Source organism: Mesoplodon bidens, assembly GCF_964165515.1.
Source record: "Mesoplodon bidens genome assembly, chromosome: 2".
NCBI classification, from domain to species: domain Eukaryota; kingdom Metazoa; phylum Chordata; class Mammalia; order Artiodactyla; family Ziphiidae; genus Mesoplodon; species Mesoplodon bidens.
The window spans coordinates 164,049,849-164,069,814 of NC_138177.1; the positions used below are offsets into that span (position 1 = coordinate 164,049,849).

A 19,966-nucleotide genomic window follows, 5' to 3' on the forward strand; every position below is an offset into this window, starting at 1 on the left:
TAACTTCTCTGAGCTTCAGTTCCCATCTGAAAATTGGGGTGATAACACCCTCCAGACATTTTGAGGACTCAACAGCGTCTTGTATATGAACGCTAAGCACGGTGTCTGGAGCTTGGTAAGCTGCTAACAGTAGCTATCATTTAACTGTCCAGCCAGATCACCCAGAATAAGTTCATCTACTATCCTAGACTCCACCTACACACCGCTGACTCACCTCTGTGTGTCCAGTGCAGCACACCCTCTGCTCCATTCCGTACTGCAGGCCACCTGCTTCAGGCTTCAGGTGTAACACCTACCTCCCCGCTCCAAGCCGCTCTTCTTTCCTCCTAGCTCAACATCCAGTTGCCCAAGCCTGGGAGCCATCAAAGACTCCCCAGCCACCCCCATGGAGTCAGTCACCAAGTGATGTCAATGCCACTTTTTATTTAAGAGATTCCAGGTTATCAGATCCTTCTCTCCATTCCCACAACTCCAATCTAGACTGTGCCTGGCCTACCATCAGGTCAGATTCTTTACCATTCCCTCTGGCAGGAAATCCTTTCTCTCAGTCCACCCCATAAACTCCCGTTTATCCTTCAAGCTTCAGCTAAGATATCACGCCTTCCGAAGTCCCTTTGGTAACCCTTTGCTCTCCCTCCGGCTGGTCACACACTCCGTTGGCTTTAGCACTACAAGCGCCCTCCCAGTGTTTCCACATGTGAGTCCCCACGCCATCAATCTGGGCAGGAGATACTATTTTTTTCATCTTAAAAGCCCTTGGCACAGTCCCTGGCACTTAGTAGGACTGTTGATAAATATTTGTTTAATTAAATTTACTTGAATTTTCCAAAAAGTTGCCGTCTTCCTTTGAGTGATTGATTTTTTTCAGAGGTATAGCCAGCTGTTTCAAAGGTTTCCTTGGATATTCCCACCTCTGACAACAGCTGCCATTTCTTCACCATCTACTGTGTATCAGGTACTCTAGCAAGTGCTTTATGTCCATTAACTCACCTAATCCATGAGCTGACTTCTAGTGTTCTCCCATTCCACAGATGAGTACTGTGAGGTTCAGCTAGCTGGTCAATGACCGAGGTAGGATTCACACCCAGGACTGCCTGTTTCACTCCAAATCCATGTTCTACCCTTCATCTATGAACTGAGAGCCACCTGTATTCTCATCCTGACCATGGTCATCTAGATTTTTAAGAATTACAAACGTACTGCAAATTTGATCTGCACTCTCCTGTGAGGAAAAGAGGCATGGGTTTTTGCTTAGATTGAACTCCCTTAAGGGTAATCTCCGTTTTTATTTGCACCCATCGTTCAGGGGTATTTTCCTAAACAGCCCAGGACCCGGGAGAGCAAGTACCAGCCTCAGTAGCTAAGTCCTTGGGGTGTGAGCCCCTCCCCTGACTCCCTGACTGTCACTTTTGCACCGCATTTTCTCACTAAAGAGGAAAATGGGATAATTTCTTTAAGAAGCATTCTCCAGCATTGTTGTCCCAGATGCTGTGCTGAACACTGAGTTAAGACTAAAAGTTCTCTGCCCTCCGTGAGCTTACAGCCTAGTAGGGAGACACCACACATTCTAACTTGAAAACTCAGTGATAAGTAAAAAATACCCTGACCTGAGTCTGAAAGACCTGGATTCAAATCCGAATTCATATCTGCACTCCAAAATCCAGAAAGCTCTGAAAACTAGCCGTTTTGTTTTTTCATAACTCATTTGGAGGCAAAACCTAATCTGGAGTGAAGTTTTTATATGGTCACTGTTCAACCCACTTAGTGTGAATATTCCTACTTTTTGCTTCAGGAACAATGTGTCTGATGGGAGTTCTGCCCCTCCCCCAGGGAGAGGTACAGATAACACACGGGCCTGCACTATGGAGGACATCCAGCCCCAGGAGTTGGAAAAGGAATGTGAATTTATGCTTTGTGATCAGTTGAAGAAAATGTATGAAAAGACTTCATAAACTAGATGGTCTTAAATGGCATAGTCACCCCATCTGTGTAATGGGAGCACTGAGGGTGGAACAAGTGATTTTTTTCAGGGCCAAGAAGAGGGTCAAAAGATGCTTTAGGGGAAGTAAAATTTCAGCCAGGTCCTAAAGGGTGAGTTCAATTTCTCACTTTGCAGAGAAGCTGTGGAAAAGGAATCCTGGGCTGAAGGAAGAACGTGTAGAAAATGTGCAGGAAAAAATGTCTTTAAGTAGCTTGAGCACGTGGACTCTGTCAGCTTACAGAAAAACTCTGATTATCTGTCAAACTGCGAGAGAGAAGCGGTACAGATAATATAAAGGGGCAGCTAGTCCACGATCCATTTGCTCTGGGCAGGATTTTTCTCCGGAGGGCAGACTTACGTATGTGTTCACAGAGAAACAGTGCCGTCTGGGCTGACGCCTCCCTGCTTATCCTGGTGGGGAGGCTGTGGAGCCCTCCCCCTGCCCCCCAGCTCCCCAAGCAGGCCCAGCAAGGGTCACGGCTGCCCCCTACTCCAGGCTTCTCTTCCAACCCTCTGCGTGGTGTGGGGTCAGCCCTTCACCAGCCGGCTTCTCTAGCGTCAGACTGCCAGGTTCAAACCATATCAGCCACTTAATGACATTTGGTGGCCTGAAACAAGTTATTTATTGCGCCTTTGTTCCTCGGCTGTAAAATCAGAATAATATGAAAGCTCATACGGAAAGCACTCAGCTGCATGCCTGACTGGTACATACTCAAACAGTAGTTATTATTATTACGAGGACTCTCCGTCCTCCAGCTATGCTTAAGTACATACATTCCTTAATACTTAACCTAAAAGGGAAAAAAAAAAAGCCCTTTCTGTATTCCCTCTGCCCTGGTCATCAACTCCTTCCTAGTTAACCATTTTCTGTAGAGAGTGTTTTGTTTTGGGTTTTTTTTTTTTTTGCGGTACGCGGGCCTCTCCCTGCTGTGGCCTCTCCCGTTGCGGAGCACAGGCTCCGGACGCGCAGGCTCAGCGGCCATGGCTCACGGGCCCAGCCACTCCACGGCATGTGGGATCCTCCCGGACCTGGGCACGAACCCGTGTCCCCTGCATCAGCAGGCGGACTCTCAACCACTGCGCCACCAGGGAAGCCCGAGAGTGTTTTTATTTTGATTTTTTTGCAGCTGTTTCTCAATCATGGTAAAGCATGGCCTCCCTTACTTTGGTCATAATCCAGTACAGGGATTCCCAGGTTGGGTCCCCAGGGGTCCTCATAGGCAGTCAGAGGGATTCCCATGGTAATTTCAGGTACTGGTTTAGAGCAAGGTAATTAAGAGAGCCAACTCTGAAAGTGGATAAGCCCGCCCTGACCAATTCTCTTACACTGCATAAGTTTCATCATCTCCAGGAGCCTTCATTTCCTGCTTGATAGAATGTGAATAGTCATACTTTCATCACAGGTGTGTAACATCTTAGATTATGTGTTTAAAGCCCTTAGCACAGGACCTGGTGTATAATAAACACCTCACAAATGCCTGCCACAATTATTACTACTAGTACAAGCCATTTCTTGGAAATCACACTTTTACCCCAAGTGGAGCCTCAGGTGTAATTAAAAGATCAGATTTCAGCAGGAAGTGGGTGGAATTACATCAGCTTAGTGCACTGACACTGTTGCCTAATGCTAAGAACCTCTGGTTGGCTTTTATATGTGCCTTTGGTAAGTAAAAATAAGGAGAATTATTAACAAGTACATTTGGGCAGAGAATAGCACTGCAAACATGAAGTCTTAGAGGTATGGAGAGAGACAGAAAAGGAATCTCTGATAATTAAGTCATGAGGATCCATTGGTCTAATACACTGATCAGTCCTTTCTGGTTGGAAGGTCTCCTTTTATTTAAAAAAAAAAAAAGCACATGGGCATTGACACTGGGCAGGTTTTACCCATTAACCAACATTCCAGTGGATAAAGACGTTAGTCCCCTGATGTCTACAGCGCACCCACTGAGCACTCTGAGTTACCACACAGGCTTGAAATGGGAAGAGCTCTTGGAAGTGATCAAGTGCAAGTGGGGGTGATGGTGGCATCCCCCCCATTTTACAAATGGAGAGACGAAGGCCTAGAGCAGGGAAGAAACCTGCCTGCGGTGACGCAGCCGTGCTGTGATGGAGTTTCACACCTGAGGCCCGCAGCTCTCCATCCAGCACCCTTTCTGACGGACCAGATCCTCATCCAGAAGGGACATCCTTCCAGGGGGTGAACCACAGTCACCCAGGGAGTTCCTTTCCCAACTCCATGGGCCATCTCTATGTCACCACTTGGGGTGCCCCTTATCTAGAGATTCTGATTCAGTAGGTCAGCCCTGGGGCCTGAGGAACCATAATATTAATATACCAGGTGATTCTTAGCATCGCTAACCACTACTAACCAATGCCCACAGGAGTTTTAGCTACTTTCTGCGCTCGAGTGGGTGGTGGAGTGGAAAGGTCACTAGGGACTTTCCACTTGCAGTTAATGAGCATTACTCTGTGTCCTGTACTAATTCCTTATAGCTCCTCTCTTTCTTAACAACCCTAATTCCCGGGCACACAATGGCAGCTCAAAAATGTTGCTGCCTGACCTACTTTGGGGAGATGATTTGAGCAAAAGACTCCCTGGCTAGCCTGGCTGACATGAACATCTCTCTCTGGCTTTGCGCTTAGACTGAAGAACGTGGAGCTGGCTGCTGTGGGCGGATCAGACGTCCATGTGAAGATGCTGGCAGCCCCTGTCAATCCATCTGACATTAATATGATCCAAGGTAACCTTGGTTTCTGTGGCTTATGTTAATTGGCTTTTTTGCTTAGCCGCCACCTCGTTTTCATTCCTCCCCAGGTGTGGGTGTGAAATTCCTGTGATTAGCAGCAGCTGTTCTCCAGATGAGCCGTCTACAGACCGTGTGAGCCCTCTCTGGCCTCCCCTCCCTGGAATGTGAGGCTTTTTGAGTTAGGAAGGTTGCAGCGGGGAGCAAACCAACCCTTGTGAAGTGTGCGATATGCTGGGCTCATTTCCTACATTATCTAATCTTCCTAATAACCCTGAAGCTGAGGAGTATTATCCCCCTTTACAGATGAAGAAGCTCGGGCTCAGAGAGGTTGGTTAGTTACACAGCTGATCAGAGGCAGAGGCCAGAACAGGCTGAGGTCTGTCTGACTCCACAGTCCCTGCTCTTTCACTGCCCAAGCTTCACTAGATGATGCTCTGTGCTCTTCTCTCTTAGGAAATTATGGCCTCCTTCCCAAGCTGCCTGCTGTTGGAGGGAATGAAGGTGTTGGACAGGTCGTAGCAGTGGGCAGCAGTGTGACCAGGGTGAAGCCAGGAGACTGGGTGATTCCAGCGAATGCTGGTTTGGGTGAGTTTCTCCAGGTGTCTGCAGCTTTTTGTTGTTGCAGATCCTGTTTCACCCGCGTGGTACACGTCCGTTTGTTGTCGCTGTAAGTAAGCAGCACAGGGTTTATTATTAAGTCCGTAAACCCACCTCCAGTGGGGATGGAAGCTGGACCAGGAGAGCGGCAGTTCTGTTTCCTTTGCTCAGGAGGTGATACACCTGCTCTCATCACTGTGGGCGCATGTTGATCGGAGCTATGAGTCTCTGAATCCCTACATCCCTAGGGAATGTAGGGTGCAATGGGGAATCAAATAAGACAGCCCCTTCCCTCCAGGAGGTTAAAATCTAATTGAAGAAATCTCCAAACCAGCAACCTCCATAAAGGGAGTGCTGCAAGTTCACAGGAAGCAGAGGGCACTTCTGGTGACTCTGTGTGAGAGAGACACAGTCTTAAGGAAGGATCAGGGCTTCATGGAGGAGGCTTCATTGGAAGGGACGTTTGGTGGATGAATTTTGGTAGGTAGAGATGCGCCCCAAATTGTGGCATTTAGAGGAAACAAAATGAGCAAAGACACAAAGGTGAGTTTGGGAAATGGAGGAGAACCCCGTGTAGCCACAGCAGAGGATGAGCATGTGAGGGAGGACTGCAGAAGTGAAGGGGAGGTTACAGAGCAGGTGGGGCCGCCTGGGGAAGGCCCTGCGAAAGCCATGCTGAGAGTTAGGGTTTTCTGTGACATGTGGTAAAGAGTCTTTGGTGAGATTTGTGTTTTCGTACTTGGTCGTTTTTGAGGCACAAACATTATACAGATGGATCCTGACAGGAGCCACAAGAGGGAAGCAGGGCTGACATCCACCCCATTGGACATACGAGAAACTGAAACCTAAGAAGAAGCACTTGTCCAAATGCAAACAGCTAACTGAAAGGAGAGCCCCTTGGACTCTTGTCTCCTCCGTTTTTCCCCGCTACACTCCAATGGGAGGACCCTTTGGGTTATAACTTGCAGAGAGTCAACTCAAACTTGTTTTACCAGAAAAGAAGTTAATTGGTTTGTGGAACTGGGAAGTGCAAGAGATGGAGGGCTTCAGGCACAGCTGGATCCAGAAACACCAATGCTATGAGACCTCTTTCTCTTATTCTCATTAGCTCTCCAATGGGATCTCCCCACACAGAGATATAGGAATAGCAACAAATATTGACCACTCCCTTTGTACCAGGCACTGTTGTAAGCACTTTACCTATATTTACTCAGTCATTCCCACAAAATGATGTAGATACTGTTATCATTCCCATTATGCAGATGAGACTACAGTAAATGTAAAGGATTAAGCAATTTGCCCAAGGTCACCCAGCCAATAAGTGGTGGAGGTAAGATTCAGACCCACTCTGATATATACCTTTCATAGATGGCCACCAGCAGCCTGAGGTTTACATCATCCTGAGAGCAAACAAAGAAGCATGTCCTCCACGATGTGTCCAATACAACCATATCCATCCCCCAGAAGGGCTCTGACCAGCCCTGTCTGGATCCTTGCCCATCCATGAACCTATCACTAGGGGGTGGGCTTAGGCCACTCCAATTGCCCTGGTTGAGTCTCTTGCCAACCTCTGTGGTATAGAGAGTGAGGCCTTGTTGTCGACAGCCCCAGAGGTTAGGCAGGAGCAGTTCTAGAAAGGAAAATGTACCAGGCAAGAGAAGACAGCACCAGGGGTCTACCAGAAGTTCTTTCCTTCTCTGAGATCAGGGAAGTGCCAAGAACGGCCCCACCCTCTCCGAAAGTCCCCTGGCAGTGAAAGAGCACAGCCAGGTGAGCAAATTGAGATCTGTAAGGATTCACTGGATACTGACTGGTGCTTCGGGCCAGCCCCCGTGCAGAGTGAAGGGCACACAACGTGGGTCAGACACAGGCTCTGCCCTCAAAGTGCTCTTGGCTGGGAGTGGGGAAAAGAGCACTTAATACAGTGCAGTGTAATGAGTGGTGTAATCACAGGATGAACACAAAGGCAAGAGTCCTCTATCTTGGGAAGCATTAGGAAAGGCTTCTCAGAGAAGTGATGCTCGAACTGGGTCTGGAAGACAGTAGAAGTACAGCCAGGGGAGGAAGGGCTTCCCAGGCAGGGCATGCGGCATGGGCAAAGGTGTGGTGATGGGAGAAGGCAGGGCATCATCAGCACTGCAGGTAGCTCAGGATGGCTGGGTCATGGGTGGATAGGAACAAGTGAGATGAGGCTGGAGGGGTCGGCTGGGGCCTGGACGTGGAGGGCTCGCATCCACAGTCACTGGGGGCCTGATGAAGAGTGAACACGACGAATGATTTGATCAGATTTGTGCAGTGCAGAGAATGCTCTGGAAGGGCAGAGGGTGGAGGCAGGAAGCCAGTGAGGAGGTGGCTGAGCAATCCACGCTTCAGACGATGAGGGCCTGAGCAAGTAGTGCTGTAGGACTGGAGAGACGGGGTGGGCCTAGAAGCTTGGTGAGATTGGAGAGAATAAAGGACGCGTCCCAGGTGTGTGCGTAATTGCACGTGTGTGGGGGTTGATAGCCAGAGCAGGGATTTCTCCCCGGAGGAAAGGTGATTCTTTTAAACCAGGTGCCAGTCGGAGAGGATGGGGATGAGGATTTTATCAATGTCAGGATGCTAATTAACTCAGTTTATTCAGTATACATTTTGTGAGCATCTGAGGGTGCCAGGCTCTAACATACAGCAGTGAACAGGCATGGTCTTTCTTCTAGTGAAGACTGCCGTTTAGTAGAGTAGCAGTCATTAAAGAGATAAGTCCTCAACTGGCCAGATCTTGGGCATTTTTCATGCACTGAGCTACTCAGCTGTTGCTGTGCCTGTAGCCAGCTTTTTTCCCACATGCAACCAATCCCAAGGGAGACAGAGCCAGCTAATGTGGGAACTGGCTTTCTCGTTGGAAACACTCAAAGCCCCCTGAGGCAGCATGGGGCATAGCAAGCACTAGCCTGGGAATGAGATACAGGCTCTCCTTCCACCACCACCCCCCCACCACCCCATGACCTTGTTTAAATCACAACTACTTTGAGCCTCAGTTTCCTCATCTCTAAAAGGGAGCTAATAGTCGTTGCCTTGTCTGTCTCAACTGAGGGAATACATACAATGATCTTCGCAAACACTAAATTTGCGGCAAACTTTTTTCTTAAAGGGCGAATTAATAAATGTTTTAGGCTTTGCAGGCCATTCCACTTGTACTCAACCTTGCCAATGTAAATAGCCATAAATAATACATAAAAAGTGGGCTCTGTTCCAATGAAGCTTTATTTACAAAAACAGGTGGTGAGCCAAGTTTGGCCCATGGGCCACAGGTTAGGGACCACTGCGTTAGATGACAGAGATGGCTAAGGGTCAGGTGCACGTGAGTGTGGAATGGGAGTCCTCAGAACTCGGGCCTTGGAATTCGGATCAGAAAAGGAGACCAAGGGATGCTCCACACCTACTGTGTACCAGGCACAGTGACAGGCTGTACAATGTCCTCACTTAATCTTCACACTATAGTGGGAGTGTTATTCTCCGTATTTCATAGATTAGAAAAACTGCAACTCAAAAAGGGTGAAGTGATCATTCAAAGTCAGCACAACTAGTGAGTGGCAGAGCCAGGGCTTTTAAGCAGGTCCCTCCAACTCCAAAGCCTAAGGGTTTCTACTTTAAAGCCCTGGAGGCTGACGTGGGTGCTGCCCCCATCCCATCCCACCCAGGTTCTCTTAAGAGGATTAGGGACTGCCAAGCCCCAGAAATCCGTGTCAAGGGTTGGATTTCCATTGTCCTGCCACTAAAGGGAAGTAGAAAACACCTTTGATTTCACGCACAGAAAGCCATTCACTAAGCATCTGGCACAGAGTAGAGTACAGTAAACGTTGACTAAGATGAATGAGGGTGATAGTTATGAAGATGACGCTGAAGATCTACAAACCAGGCTGCACGAAGCCCAGAGACAGACAAGGCGCCTCCTGGACTCCAAAGCAGTCCTTCAGTTTTTCAACCTCTTGTTTTCTCAGCCAGAAATCTACTCTGGGATTGACACAGCCTTTAATAAAGAGTGTTCCTGCCTCCTATCGCCAGTTCCTGGCCCCTAAAGCCCACCTTGGCTCTCCCCTCCTGCAACACAGTTAGTGGTCTAGGCTGGCCCCTGCTCCCCACACTGGACCATGTACAGCCAGGGGACTGTCAGAACCCCAGCCACTGGGTCATGAGTCACACTCGAAAGCTTTGGAAGGGTAGGCCGAGGGCCCCTGAGACATCACAGCCACCAGACGCCAAGCCAACAAGGCTCCAAGTCGTTTCCCTGAGGTGACTTAGCAAGTGCGCGGCAAGCCAGGGCTTGAATCTGCATCTGTCTGACTCCCTGCTTTATACAGGATCCCGCCTGCACAGGTGAGGAGGACCTGTCACCCAATGCTCATCAAATCCTGTTGATTCTATCTTCAAAACATAATTCGAATCCATCTACTTTTCCTCATTCCCACTGCCAAAGTCTAGGCACCCGTCACCTCGCATCTGGGCCCCTCCAGAAGCCCCCTGATCGGCCTCCCTGTTCCCACTCTGCCCACCCCTCCGCTCCCCTGCCACAGTCTTTTCCACGCAGCAACCAAGTGATCTTAAAGCATAAATCCAATCACCTCAGACTTCTCTAAAATTAGAAGCTTCCTGGGACTTCCCTGCCAGGCCAGTGGTTAAGACTCTGCGCTTCCACTGCAGGGAGCACAGGTTCGATCCCTGGTCGGGGAATTAAGATCCCGCATGCTGTGCAGTGCGGCTCCATAATAAATAAATAAATAAAAAAGAAAATTAAAGCTTCCTATTCACTAAAATAAAATCCGTTCTTTATGCCATGACCCTGAGCCCTTATGTTTTTCAGACTGCAGGCTGTGACCCATTAGCGAAATCAATCCAGTGGGTTGCAGACAGAATTTTTCTTTTGTTAAAGTTGGTCAGAATAGAATAGAAAATAACAGTACATCCCATAGAGTAGGGTAAGTATTGTTCCGTGAAACTTCGGTTTCTGTTATGAATCTGTGTATGTGTACACGTATTTACGTATGTACATGTACTGAGTTAGACTGTAACACACGGTTACTGTGAGTCAAGATCATGAAAGCCTGTATGACGTCCGTCCAGCCTGTGCCAAGTCAGCCATGTCTCCAGCCACTCTTCCCACCATTCTCTCCCCTCCAGTGTGCATTCTTCCTGCTCCATTCCTATGTCTGTCCTGCCTCAGAGTCTCTGCACATGCTTCTTCCTCCACTGGAATGTTCTTTGTGGATTCTGAGAGGCTGCATCTCTATCCTTCAACTCTTAGCCTGTCGCCTCCTCAGAGGAGCTGTCCCTGACTCCCATCTAAAACAATTCTCTCCTCTATCTCTCTCTCTCTCTCTCTCTCTCTCCCCCCTCCCTCCCTCCCCTCCCTCCCTCTCTCTCTCTCTCTCTCTCTCTCTCTCTCTCTGTATAACTTAGAATTCTTGTACTTGCTTGTTTGTGTCTCACCTGTTCTGCTCCACTGGAGTGAGCGCACTGCGAACGTAAGGACTCTGTCGTTGGAGGGGCCTGGCTCACAGCCGGTGCCGGATGAGTATCTGCAGGCGGAAGGGGGCAGCCCGGGGAGCTGGGCGACGGGGCAAGTCACAGCCTCAGTTCCTGCCCTGTTGAGTGAGGACTTTAAATTGCACATTTTATTATTCTTTTGTCTAGAACTGGAATGTGGTCTGGGGGTTAATGAGCATTGTTTTCCACTTTACAGGATTGTTTCACTTCCCATATCTCATTTGATCTGTGCAGCAGTTCTTCGGGGAGGCCAGTCAAGGCTCTTCTTGCCAGTGTCATCTACATATTAGAATAACCAAATCTCAGTGACTTAGTGCTGTGCTCAGACTAGCAGACCAGCCAAGCCAGGTCCCACACCTCGGCCTTTGACTTTGGCTTTCATGCTTTTTTCCATAATACCACCAAGTCACCCTGCCTTAGGTGAGAATGAGGGCCGAGTGGGAAAACGGGGCTTTTCTCAACTTCTCTTGCCCTGGTAATGATGTTGCTGTCTCGCCCTCAGAGTCCAGTAGTTTGAGATCCTCAGCCACCTGCTGTGTGACACTAGCTAAATCTACTGGTAACTGATGTGGGAATAGCACAGTCTCCATAACGTAATTATCATGAGGACTCAGACATTCAAAAAGGCTTTGGGATTTTCCTTTTTCTCCAAGTAGTACTGAAGTCCACTGGCCTCGATGCCCGTCCACTGAGGAGGGGGAGTGGGGTTGGGCATGCAGGGGGTCCTTCCTTACTCCCCTGGCCTCCTCCCACCTAGGAACCTGGCGGACCGAGGCTGTGTTCAGCGAGGAAGCGCTCATCTCCGTTCCGAGCGACATCCCTCTTCAGAGCGCCGCCACCCTGGGCGTCAACCCCTGTACGGCCTACCGGATGCTGATGGACTTTGAGCAGCTGCGGCCAGGTAGGAACCGCAGTGGGCGGGCAGGCCGGGCACTCCTGACTGGGGTGTGACCCCTGTCCCGACCCTGAGGCCTGGGAACTTACGTGCGAGGAAGACGGCCCCAACCTGGGTGGTGGTGTTGCTTTACATGGAAAGATGTTAGCTTGGATCCTGGAAAACATGCTGAAACCTCATGAGGAGTACACCCTAGAAAACCGCTGAAGGGTCACATTCCCTAGAGCTTGGGCTGGAATTCTGTCATTCAGCAAAATCGTATGGAGCTGTGCTGAGCTCTGGGGCTACAAAGCCAGACAACATAGACACAGTCCCTGTGTTTTCAATAAAATGCTGAACTTAGTGTTAGTCTTTCCGCTCAGCACTGCCAGAGCACTTTCCAGGCCACATACGTGCCTTTCCATGCATTGCCCCGTCAGATGCACTGGACGTCAGAGCGGTGCAGTGAGGTCCACAGCACGGGTCTGAACCCCAGCTTCGCCTCACTAACTGGGAACTGACCTCTCAGATCATCAGACTTTTCATCCGTAAAATGGAGAGTAAGGGGTTCTGAGGGCTCACTGAAACATGCCGTGTGACACTTAGCACAGGGCCTGGCATGCAGCACAGTAAAGGTGCACTGCTGTTATCATTCTCCCTTTTTATAAATGAGGAAACTGAGGTCCAGAGAGGTAAATTATTTGCATGAGATCACTCAGCAAGGAAATGACAAAGCCAGGTGTTTGATTCCAGGTTCCCCTGAAAGCAGAGCCTAAGAAAAGAACTGGGGGCCGACAGTTCGCTGGGGAGGTGACCCCAGGAAGCAGGAGTGAGGGACTGGGGACAGGGACAGGGAAGGAGGAAGAGCCAGCGAAAGCTGATTCCTGCCGTGGGCAACCGGGGCCCAGTCCTGCTGGGGACCCTCCACAGGCCCTCACAGAACCCTCCTCAGAACTAACCTCCAAGTGACAGGAGGCTGGGCCAGTTACCCACCAACTCCCGTCCCCCGTGGTTGGAGGGTTACCCCACACACCACGCATATCCGGGAGCTGGCAGGGGCCCTAGAGATCACCCAGTCCAGCTCTGTCATGCCGACGAGGAAACTGAGGTGAAGAGCTGCCGGAGTGTGATCACCTTCGGTGGCAGCTCTGCGTAAGTCTGACTGAAAACCAGTCCCAGCTTCCTGCAGAGACAAATGCCGGTTCTCCCAGCTGTGGCAGAGCAGCCCTAGGTCTCTTTAAGTGCAGAAAGCCAGCAGGTGTGATCAGGGACCTTTGCTCAAGTCCCAGGGCAGCAGATGTTTTGGTCGCCTGCATCCTCTCCCCTCAGACCCCCTCTGATTTGGGCTGCAGCTGTGGTCGTCACATCAGGCTATTCTGACACCACCCACCTCAAGTGCCCATGGTGTATCTCTCCACTTTCCTGCCCCAGGGCTGGTGTGAAACGTGTGATTTTGACCCAGAGTAAGAATTACGCTTTAAATTGTCACCCAGTATATAGACGTATATGAATATATATGTAATGAAAACCAAAGTTTCATGGAATAATATTTACCCTCACTATGTGTGATGCACTCCACTATTTTTTATTCTATTTTCCTTGATTTTAACTTTAAAAAAAAAAAAAAAGCTTGCAACCCACTGGGTTGGTTTCATAACCCACTGATGGGTGATGATCTGTAGGCTGATCCTAGCTAAGGAGGATGGGCCTTCTTCCAGAAAGTCCTCTGTCTCTAGAACAAGATCTCTGCTGCCTCTCAAAACCCAGATAGCATTTCAGGGTAACAGAGCCCCTTCCCGGACACAACAGCACTGGGCTCTAATGAGGAGCACCCCAGTGGATGCTTCTAGGACTCCTGTTTTATGGGGCAGAAACTGAGGTTCAAAGAGGTCAGGACTCATCCCACCCCGTTCACTTTCCGTTACAGTCAGTGGAGAAGCTGGGACTCACACCCCAGTATGTCTCGTTCCAGAGCCTATGCTTTTCCCAGCATGGCCCGTGGCCTCCCCCGTTGGCTAAGTCCAAAGTTAGGCCTCAGCTTTGACCACAGACTATCTGGAGGTCCCTGTTTCAGGGACTGCCAGTTTCTCCAGTGCAGTTCTAATCCCATTTTGAGGCAGTGCATCTTCCCCTCAAGAAGCCGCAGCCTGTTGATAGAAATGGACTGAGATAACAACCAAGGATAAGTCAGGGCTGACCGTGACCATTAACAGAGACGGCCGCAGGGTGCTGTGGGAGCGCACGGGGGAAGAATCTGGGAAGGCTTCATGTAGGAAGCCACACTCGAGCTGTCCTTCGAAGGATATATAGGATTTGAAAACGAAGGGAGAATGAAAGAGGAAAACATTGCAAGCCAAAGAAATAACCTAAGCAGAGACCTGAGGACATAAAAATTGGGAGGAGGATGAAGGATGCAAAATCATTCACACAGCAGGGTCTAAGTTGCATCCAGTGTGAACTCTTGAGTTGCTGAATCCTGGCAGGCTTCATGGGTGTTGTAGAGGTTTGCGGGGCACGGGAGAAGAGTGAGCAACAGTCCAAGGACTGAGAAGGCTCAGCAGCCGGGTCCTGGGTCCTTTCAGAGTCTGAGGACTCCACCTCTAGCCCTATAATCGGATCCTAGGCTGGAAGCCCTTGACCTATTACAGGTCTCAACTTGAGTCTCTTCCTGGCTCCACAGGGGATTCTGTCATCCAGAATGCATCCAACAGTGGAGTGGGTCAAGCAGTCATCCAGATCGCCGCAGCCCTTGGCCTGAGGACCATCAACGTGGTCCGAGACAGGTGCGTGGGCAGGCCTGATCCTAGCATACCACTTGGGCCTTTCCGCCTGGCACCCACGGGTGCCCATGTTTCCACCAGGTGGCGCCCTTGCGTAAGCGGTCTTCCTTTCCTGCGGGCAGGAGCTGGCTTATAGCTGAGTCAGCCACCAGCACTGAAGTCCAGTGGCTTTTGGCTATAGGATGAATGAATCTGAAATGTAAAGGGAGGGCAGGAAGGAGAAGGCCCTTAGTGAACAGCTAAGAGTTTCTGAGACCCAGCTAAGAGTTTCTGAGACTTGTGATAAACCTCATGTTTTTAAAACCACAGTTCACATTTGGGAATATTTTAAGCTGTGTTATTCTTTCTTTGAACCAACTAACCCAGAGCCCTTGTTTCCCTTGCATTTGTGTGATACTTTGAAGTGCACTAAATACAGATGTAAAGGAGATGGGGCAGGTTTGTCATCAGAGAGAGGAAGCCACTTGCTCAGGAAGACACAGCAAACCAATGACAAACTTAGTTTCCCAATTTGTTCTCTCTCCATCATATCATCCAACTTCCTTAAGCCTCACCATCCACGCACTTGGTTGTGTCTCTTCAGGGAAGCCCAGCCTTGGCAGGAGAACTGATACTCGCTTTAGTTCCCCATCCCCTCAGTTGTGCTAACAAAAAAAATGTTCTGTTTGCCTTGGTAAAGAGGCTCAGAGCCACTCCTGGACCGGAGTGTGTTTGCACAACACTCTGAAAAGCCCCTTGAAAAGAGGGGAAAAGGAAGCAGAGTTTGTCGTTTCAATAGAAGAAATCAGGAAGTGAAATGACTCCTCCCCGAGCCCAGATGGTTTCTAGCGTCCTTGAGCCGACAGGAGCAGCAGAAACCACCCAGTGCGCTCTCATGCCAGTGAGGAAACTGAGGCCAGGAGATGCTTGCATGTGTTGGGAGACTGGTGGCCAGGCCCAGCTTAGCTTCCCACAAAGAGAAACTCTGGTTCTCACAGCTGTGGCAGAGGGGTCCTGGGAGCCTTCCGTGGAGAAAGTGAGCAGATATGACGAGGCCCTTGGATTGTGTTTGGTTTCCAGACCTGACATCCAGAAGCTGACCGACAGACTGAAGAATCTGGGGGCCCATCATGTTGTCACAGAAGAGGAACTAAGAAAGCATGAGATGAAAAACTTCTTTAAGGTATCAGTGATGAGGGACATTGCACCTCCATTCCAGGCCCAACTCCCTGAAGAAAGAAATTCACTTGAATTAGAAAAGCTGGCACTGGCCCCATTGTCTCCAAAATCCTCCCTTTGTCTCCAAAATCCTCCCTTTGTCTCTTTTCGTGGAAGGATAAAGCCCATTCCCTCAGCCAGGGGAAAGCATGGATTAAGTGCCCGGGGCTGTGAGGGGGCAGGAGAGACAGACAAGGTTTAGGAAACCCTGTGTGATTGGTAGTTTTGAATGTTAGTGGTGGACTACATCAGCCCACACAGCCGAAGTGAATCCCAGAGCTGGGAGAGAGCTGAGGAAACGGGGGTACAGGAGGGAAGAGAAAGAAAAGGAGTTACATTTCCAAGGCCTCTGCCTTATATTTTATCTGATAATCCCCACAAAAGCTCTACAAAGTAGGTGCTATCTATTTTATAGGTGAGAAAACGAAGACTTGGAAAAAAAGTAAGGACTTTACTGAGACCACACAGTCATAAGTGGTGGAGTTGGGCTGGTCCCAGGCCTCTCTGAATTCAAAGCCCCTTAACCCTGCCCAGCACACCTAGTAAGTGACCGAACCACATCTCAGCCTCTTATCACTGAACCCTGGAGGGACCGGACACACACTTACTTGAGAACACACGCCTCTTGAGAACATTTCTAAAGCAGTAGGTCAGCACATCTAATGTAAACTGAGTTGTAAGTGCTGAGAAGAGGGGGAAATGAAGTCCGTCAAAACAGAACATAGGTGCCCTTTGTCTGTTCTTTCCCAGAGGAGGTGAGTTTTGAACAAAATCCTAAAACATAACAGGATTAAGCTGGTAAAGAAAAGGCCCTTCCCAGAGGGAGTTGGAAGGCATGACTGTCCCACTTTCTTCGCTCCTTCCTGACACAGCCCTTGGGCCGGGGAAGTGCTGTTTAGCAAGCTTCAAGCCCCACCACAGGGGGTTAGCTCGCTCACTGCAGGTCCCTTCTTTTCCAGGACGTGCCCCAGCCTCAGCTTGCTCTCAACTGTGTCGGCGGGAAAAGCTCCACGGAGCTGCTGCGGCACTTGGCGTAAGTCCCTCGGCCCCGTGGGTCCAGTGCACAAAGGCGCCCTCCCGGGATTTAGCCAGGAGGGCCACCGAGCGACCAAGTCCCAGTAGCCAGTGCAGGCCAAGGCCAGGTCAGCACGACCCTGAGTAGGAAGATGGGACCCACGTCACGTCCTAGTTACCTGGGCCCTCCCTTTCTCAGCCTCCTCGTTTACAGATGACCATCTGGCTCTGTTCTCCTAGGGACCCCAGAAGTAGACTCCTGGGCGCTCTGTGATAGGGGAACGGGTAAGGATTCATAACCTAGGGGCATCTGAAAAAAGTCACTTAGTCCTAGCTTATTAGCTTTTAAATTTTTTATTAGCTTTTAAAAATAGATTCTAATTTTAAAGGTAACATCATGCTGTTACAAAACATCTTGAAAGCATGTAAAAGTACAAAGGAAAAATTAAGCACAAAGCTTACCTATCATCCCACCACAGAGGGGGATGACATGTTGACAGTGTTGACAGTGCATGTCCTTTCCTTCTTTTTTTCCTTTAATATAATCTTCTCGAATTGAAGGGCGCCTGAAAGGACACTTCCCAACTAGAGCACCAACATTTGTTAACTCATATTTGCTAGCACTCAGTAGCCACAGGGTACCTAGATGGCTGAGACACTGAGGGAACCCTCTAGAACTCAGGCTGGATGGGAATTTGGGTCATGTGACCAGAGAGCTGTAGTCACAATCACAGAGTGTTTACCACGCACCAGACTGTGCAGAGTGCATGATGTACCCCTTCCACAATCGCCTAGGTGAGGGGTACTGCTCCCATCCCCGTCCAGATGAGGCCCAGAGAGGGTAGTCAGCTTGCCCGAGTTGCTGTGGCTCCGAGCATACCTCTTCAGCCCTACTCTGGGCAGCCTCCGAGGCCAACTGCCATCCCCATGTGGCTTGTGCTTACTAGCTGTGGACCTATGAAAAGTTAAGCAATATGTGAAAAACGATCCAGGTCTCAGTCCCTTCATCAGTAAAATGGGGGGATATAAACCCTTTCTGCCTCAGAAGGTGAGTCCAAGGGGCTCTGAGGTCTGTACACAGCGCTCTACAAATGAGAGGTGGGCCCCAGTTTTCTCATCTGTGAAATAGGAGTCATAAAAGTCCTCCCTTGGGGTTACTGTGAGGATTCACTGTCCAGCACATGTGAAGTGCTCAGACCTGTTCCTGGCACATAGTAAACACCCAGTATACGGTAGCCATTCTGATTAGATCAAGTGTAATGCGGGTCCACAGAGGGAGGGCTCGCCCCCCACCATGCAGGAGCTACTTTCCAGAGCAGGTGGCAGTTGAAGGGAACTTAAGACCAGACTGGCCCCCGGCCTCAGGCACAGAGAGTTACCTGCCTCTCTCAGCAGCTTCTTCCATCCTGGAGTTCACAGAGCCTCCCTCGTGTTGTCCCAAAATGGATCAACAAACTCCTAAAAGAACCAGGGGAGTGGGGAGGGGAGCACAGGTTAAGTCAGGCATGTGAAGTCCTAGCTTACCTTTTAAAAATTATATGAACCCCTCTCCTGTTTGACCGCTGGGGCGGGTGTGGGTGTCAGACAGCAGGTCCTGACACTTGCCATTGTCCTCTGCACTGTCCACACCGTTCCTTAGCTGCGTCGTCTCGCTGGAGCGTGTACAGGAGAGGCAGTGTGGCCCGCTGTGGACATGTTGCCCAGCGTCACACACCGACAGTGGAGTACAGCCTGGCCCGATCCACTTCCGGCTGCGCTCACGACTCGGGCTGTGAGCTTTGCTCAGCAGAGTATTCTTCTCTGCAGCTCTTCCGCAAAGCCTGACTGGGAGCTTAACTCTGGGCTCCCAACCCTGGCTAGACGTCGAGGTCGTCTGCAGGGGGTGTTTGCTTGCTTGTTTGTTTTCTGTCGTTTTTAGTACAGAGCTTTGCTTCCCAATTCATTAGGTCTGGGTTGGGCCTAGGGACCTGTATTTTTGAACCCTTCCCAGGGATTCTGAGAACGAGGTTTAGGAACCAGGGTTGGAATAGATGCATTGTAACTGGTTCAAGAAGGCCTCTGTCTCTCCCTGCGACCACTCTCTTCTCTCTGGACCCTTCAGGCCTGGAGGAACCATGGTGACCTATGGGGGGATGGCCAAGCAGCCTGTCGTCGCCTCTGTGGTAAGCTGGTGGGGCAGGGTGGGGGAGTGCCTGGAGACAGGGGCCTGGACACCACCGTTGTCTAAACTCAGGCAGTGCCCCCCGCCCCTGGGGGAATCCATACCTCAAGCAGTGCCTGAAGTTCTTGCCCTCAGAGCCCCAGTATGTCCTTCCTGTGTCCACAGAGCCTGCTCATTTTTAAGGATCTCAAACTTCGGGGCTTTTGGTTATCCCAGTGGAAGAAGGACCACAGTCCAGGTAAGTGGATGATGGCCCCATTACCAAGGGTCACATGAGGGCAGTGCCTACTGCAGAAGTGACCAGCCACTCTGAGCCCTGGAGAGGTGATTGGACCCCCAGGCCCACAACAGGATAAAGGAAAACAGTCTCTGAATACAGCTACAGTCAGCAAATAGTTACTGGACTAAAGTGGGCTAGTCCTTGGGGCACCATATTGAACAAGGCACCCCCTGCCGCCCTCCTGAGGAGCTGACAGGGGGGAAGACTGTCATGGAAGACAGCCAAGGAAAGAGAACAGACTCTGGAACCGGCCTGCCCAGGCCCAAATCCTGCTTCCACCATTACTGGCTATGGGTTTCTGCTGAGCGAGCTGCGGGACATTGGGCAAGTTACTTGACCTCTGCCTCAGTTTAAATGTCATAATTGTTTAAACTACTGTCAGCCCTGTTTGACACAGGAGGAAACAGAGGCTTAGAGGAGTGAAGTAGCTTTGCCCCAAGTCATCCCCACCTAAGGGGTGTGCAGCCAGGATGTGGACAGCCGGTCTCTCTGACTCCAGAACCTGAGCCAGCACACTATTCTTCCTCTCCTGGAGGACTGGCTCCCCACATTGTGACCACCACCGACCCCAAGCTGGGCTGAGGAATGGCGTGGAGTTATCCCAGTGACGGGGAGGGAAGTGGTCGTCTGAAGGGGGTGTTCCAAGCCGAGAAAATAGCATGTGTTAAAGCCCAGTAGAGAGTGGGAAGCCGGACAGATAGGTTGTGGCCAGATTACGAAAGGCTTTATAATCCTCTTTAAGGAGCTCAGACTCGATCTTAAAGGGAAATGGGAAGCACTGAAGTGTTTTAAGCAGGGGATACGATTCG

The 19,966-nt window shown here is 50.0% G+C and overlaps 1 protein-coding gene across 4 annotated transcripts in view; it reads left to right on the forward strand.

Moving 5' to 3' along the window:
* Positions 1-19,966, forward strand: part of MECR (mitochondrial trans-2-enoyl-CoA reductase) — a 33,899-nt gene that overhangs the window by 8,320 nt on the left and 5,613 nt on the right. For 3 of the 4 annotated variants that reach the window (XR_014014337.1, XM_081223443.1, XM_081223445.1), the window contains exons 2-9: positions 4,628-4,725; positions 5,185-5,316; positions 11,609-11,752; positions 14,406-14,508; positions 15,565-15,667; positions 16,662-16,735; positions 18,818-18,878; positions 19,043-19,115. Coding sequence is in view for 3 of the 4 variants with exons in the window: in XM_081223443.1 (XP_081079569.1) it covers positions 4,628-4,725; positions 5,185-5,316; positions 11,609-11,752; positions 14,406-14,508; positions 15,565-15,667; positions 16,662-16,735; positions 18,818-18,878; positions 19,043-19,115 (788 nt within the window). In the remaining variant the exon portion in view is untranslated. Of the gene's footprint in view, positions 1-893; positions 956-4,627; positions 4,726-5,184; positions 5,317-11,608; positions 11,753-14,405; positions 14,509-15,564; positions 15,668-16,661; positions 16,736-18,817; positions 18,879-19,042; positions 19,116-19,966 lie in introns of those variants that run through there. The other variant, XM_081223444.1, reaches the window with a different exon arrangement.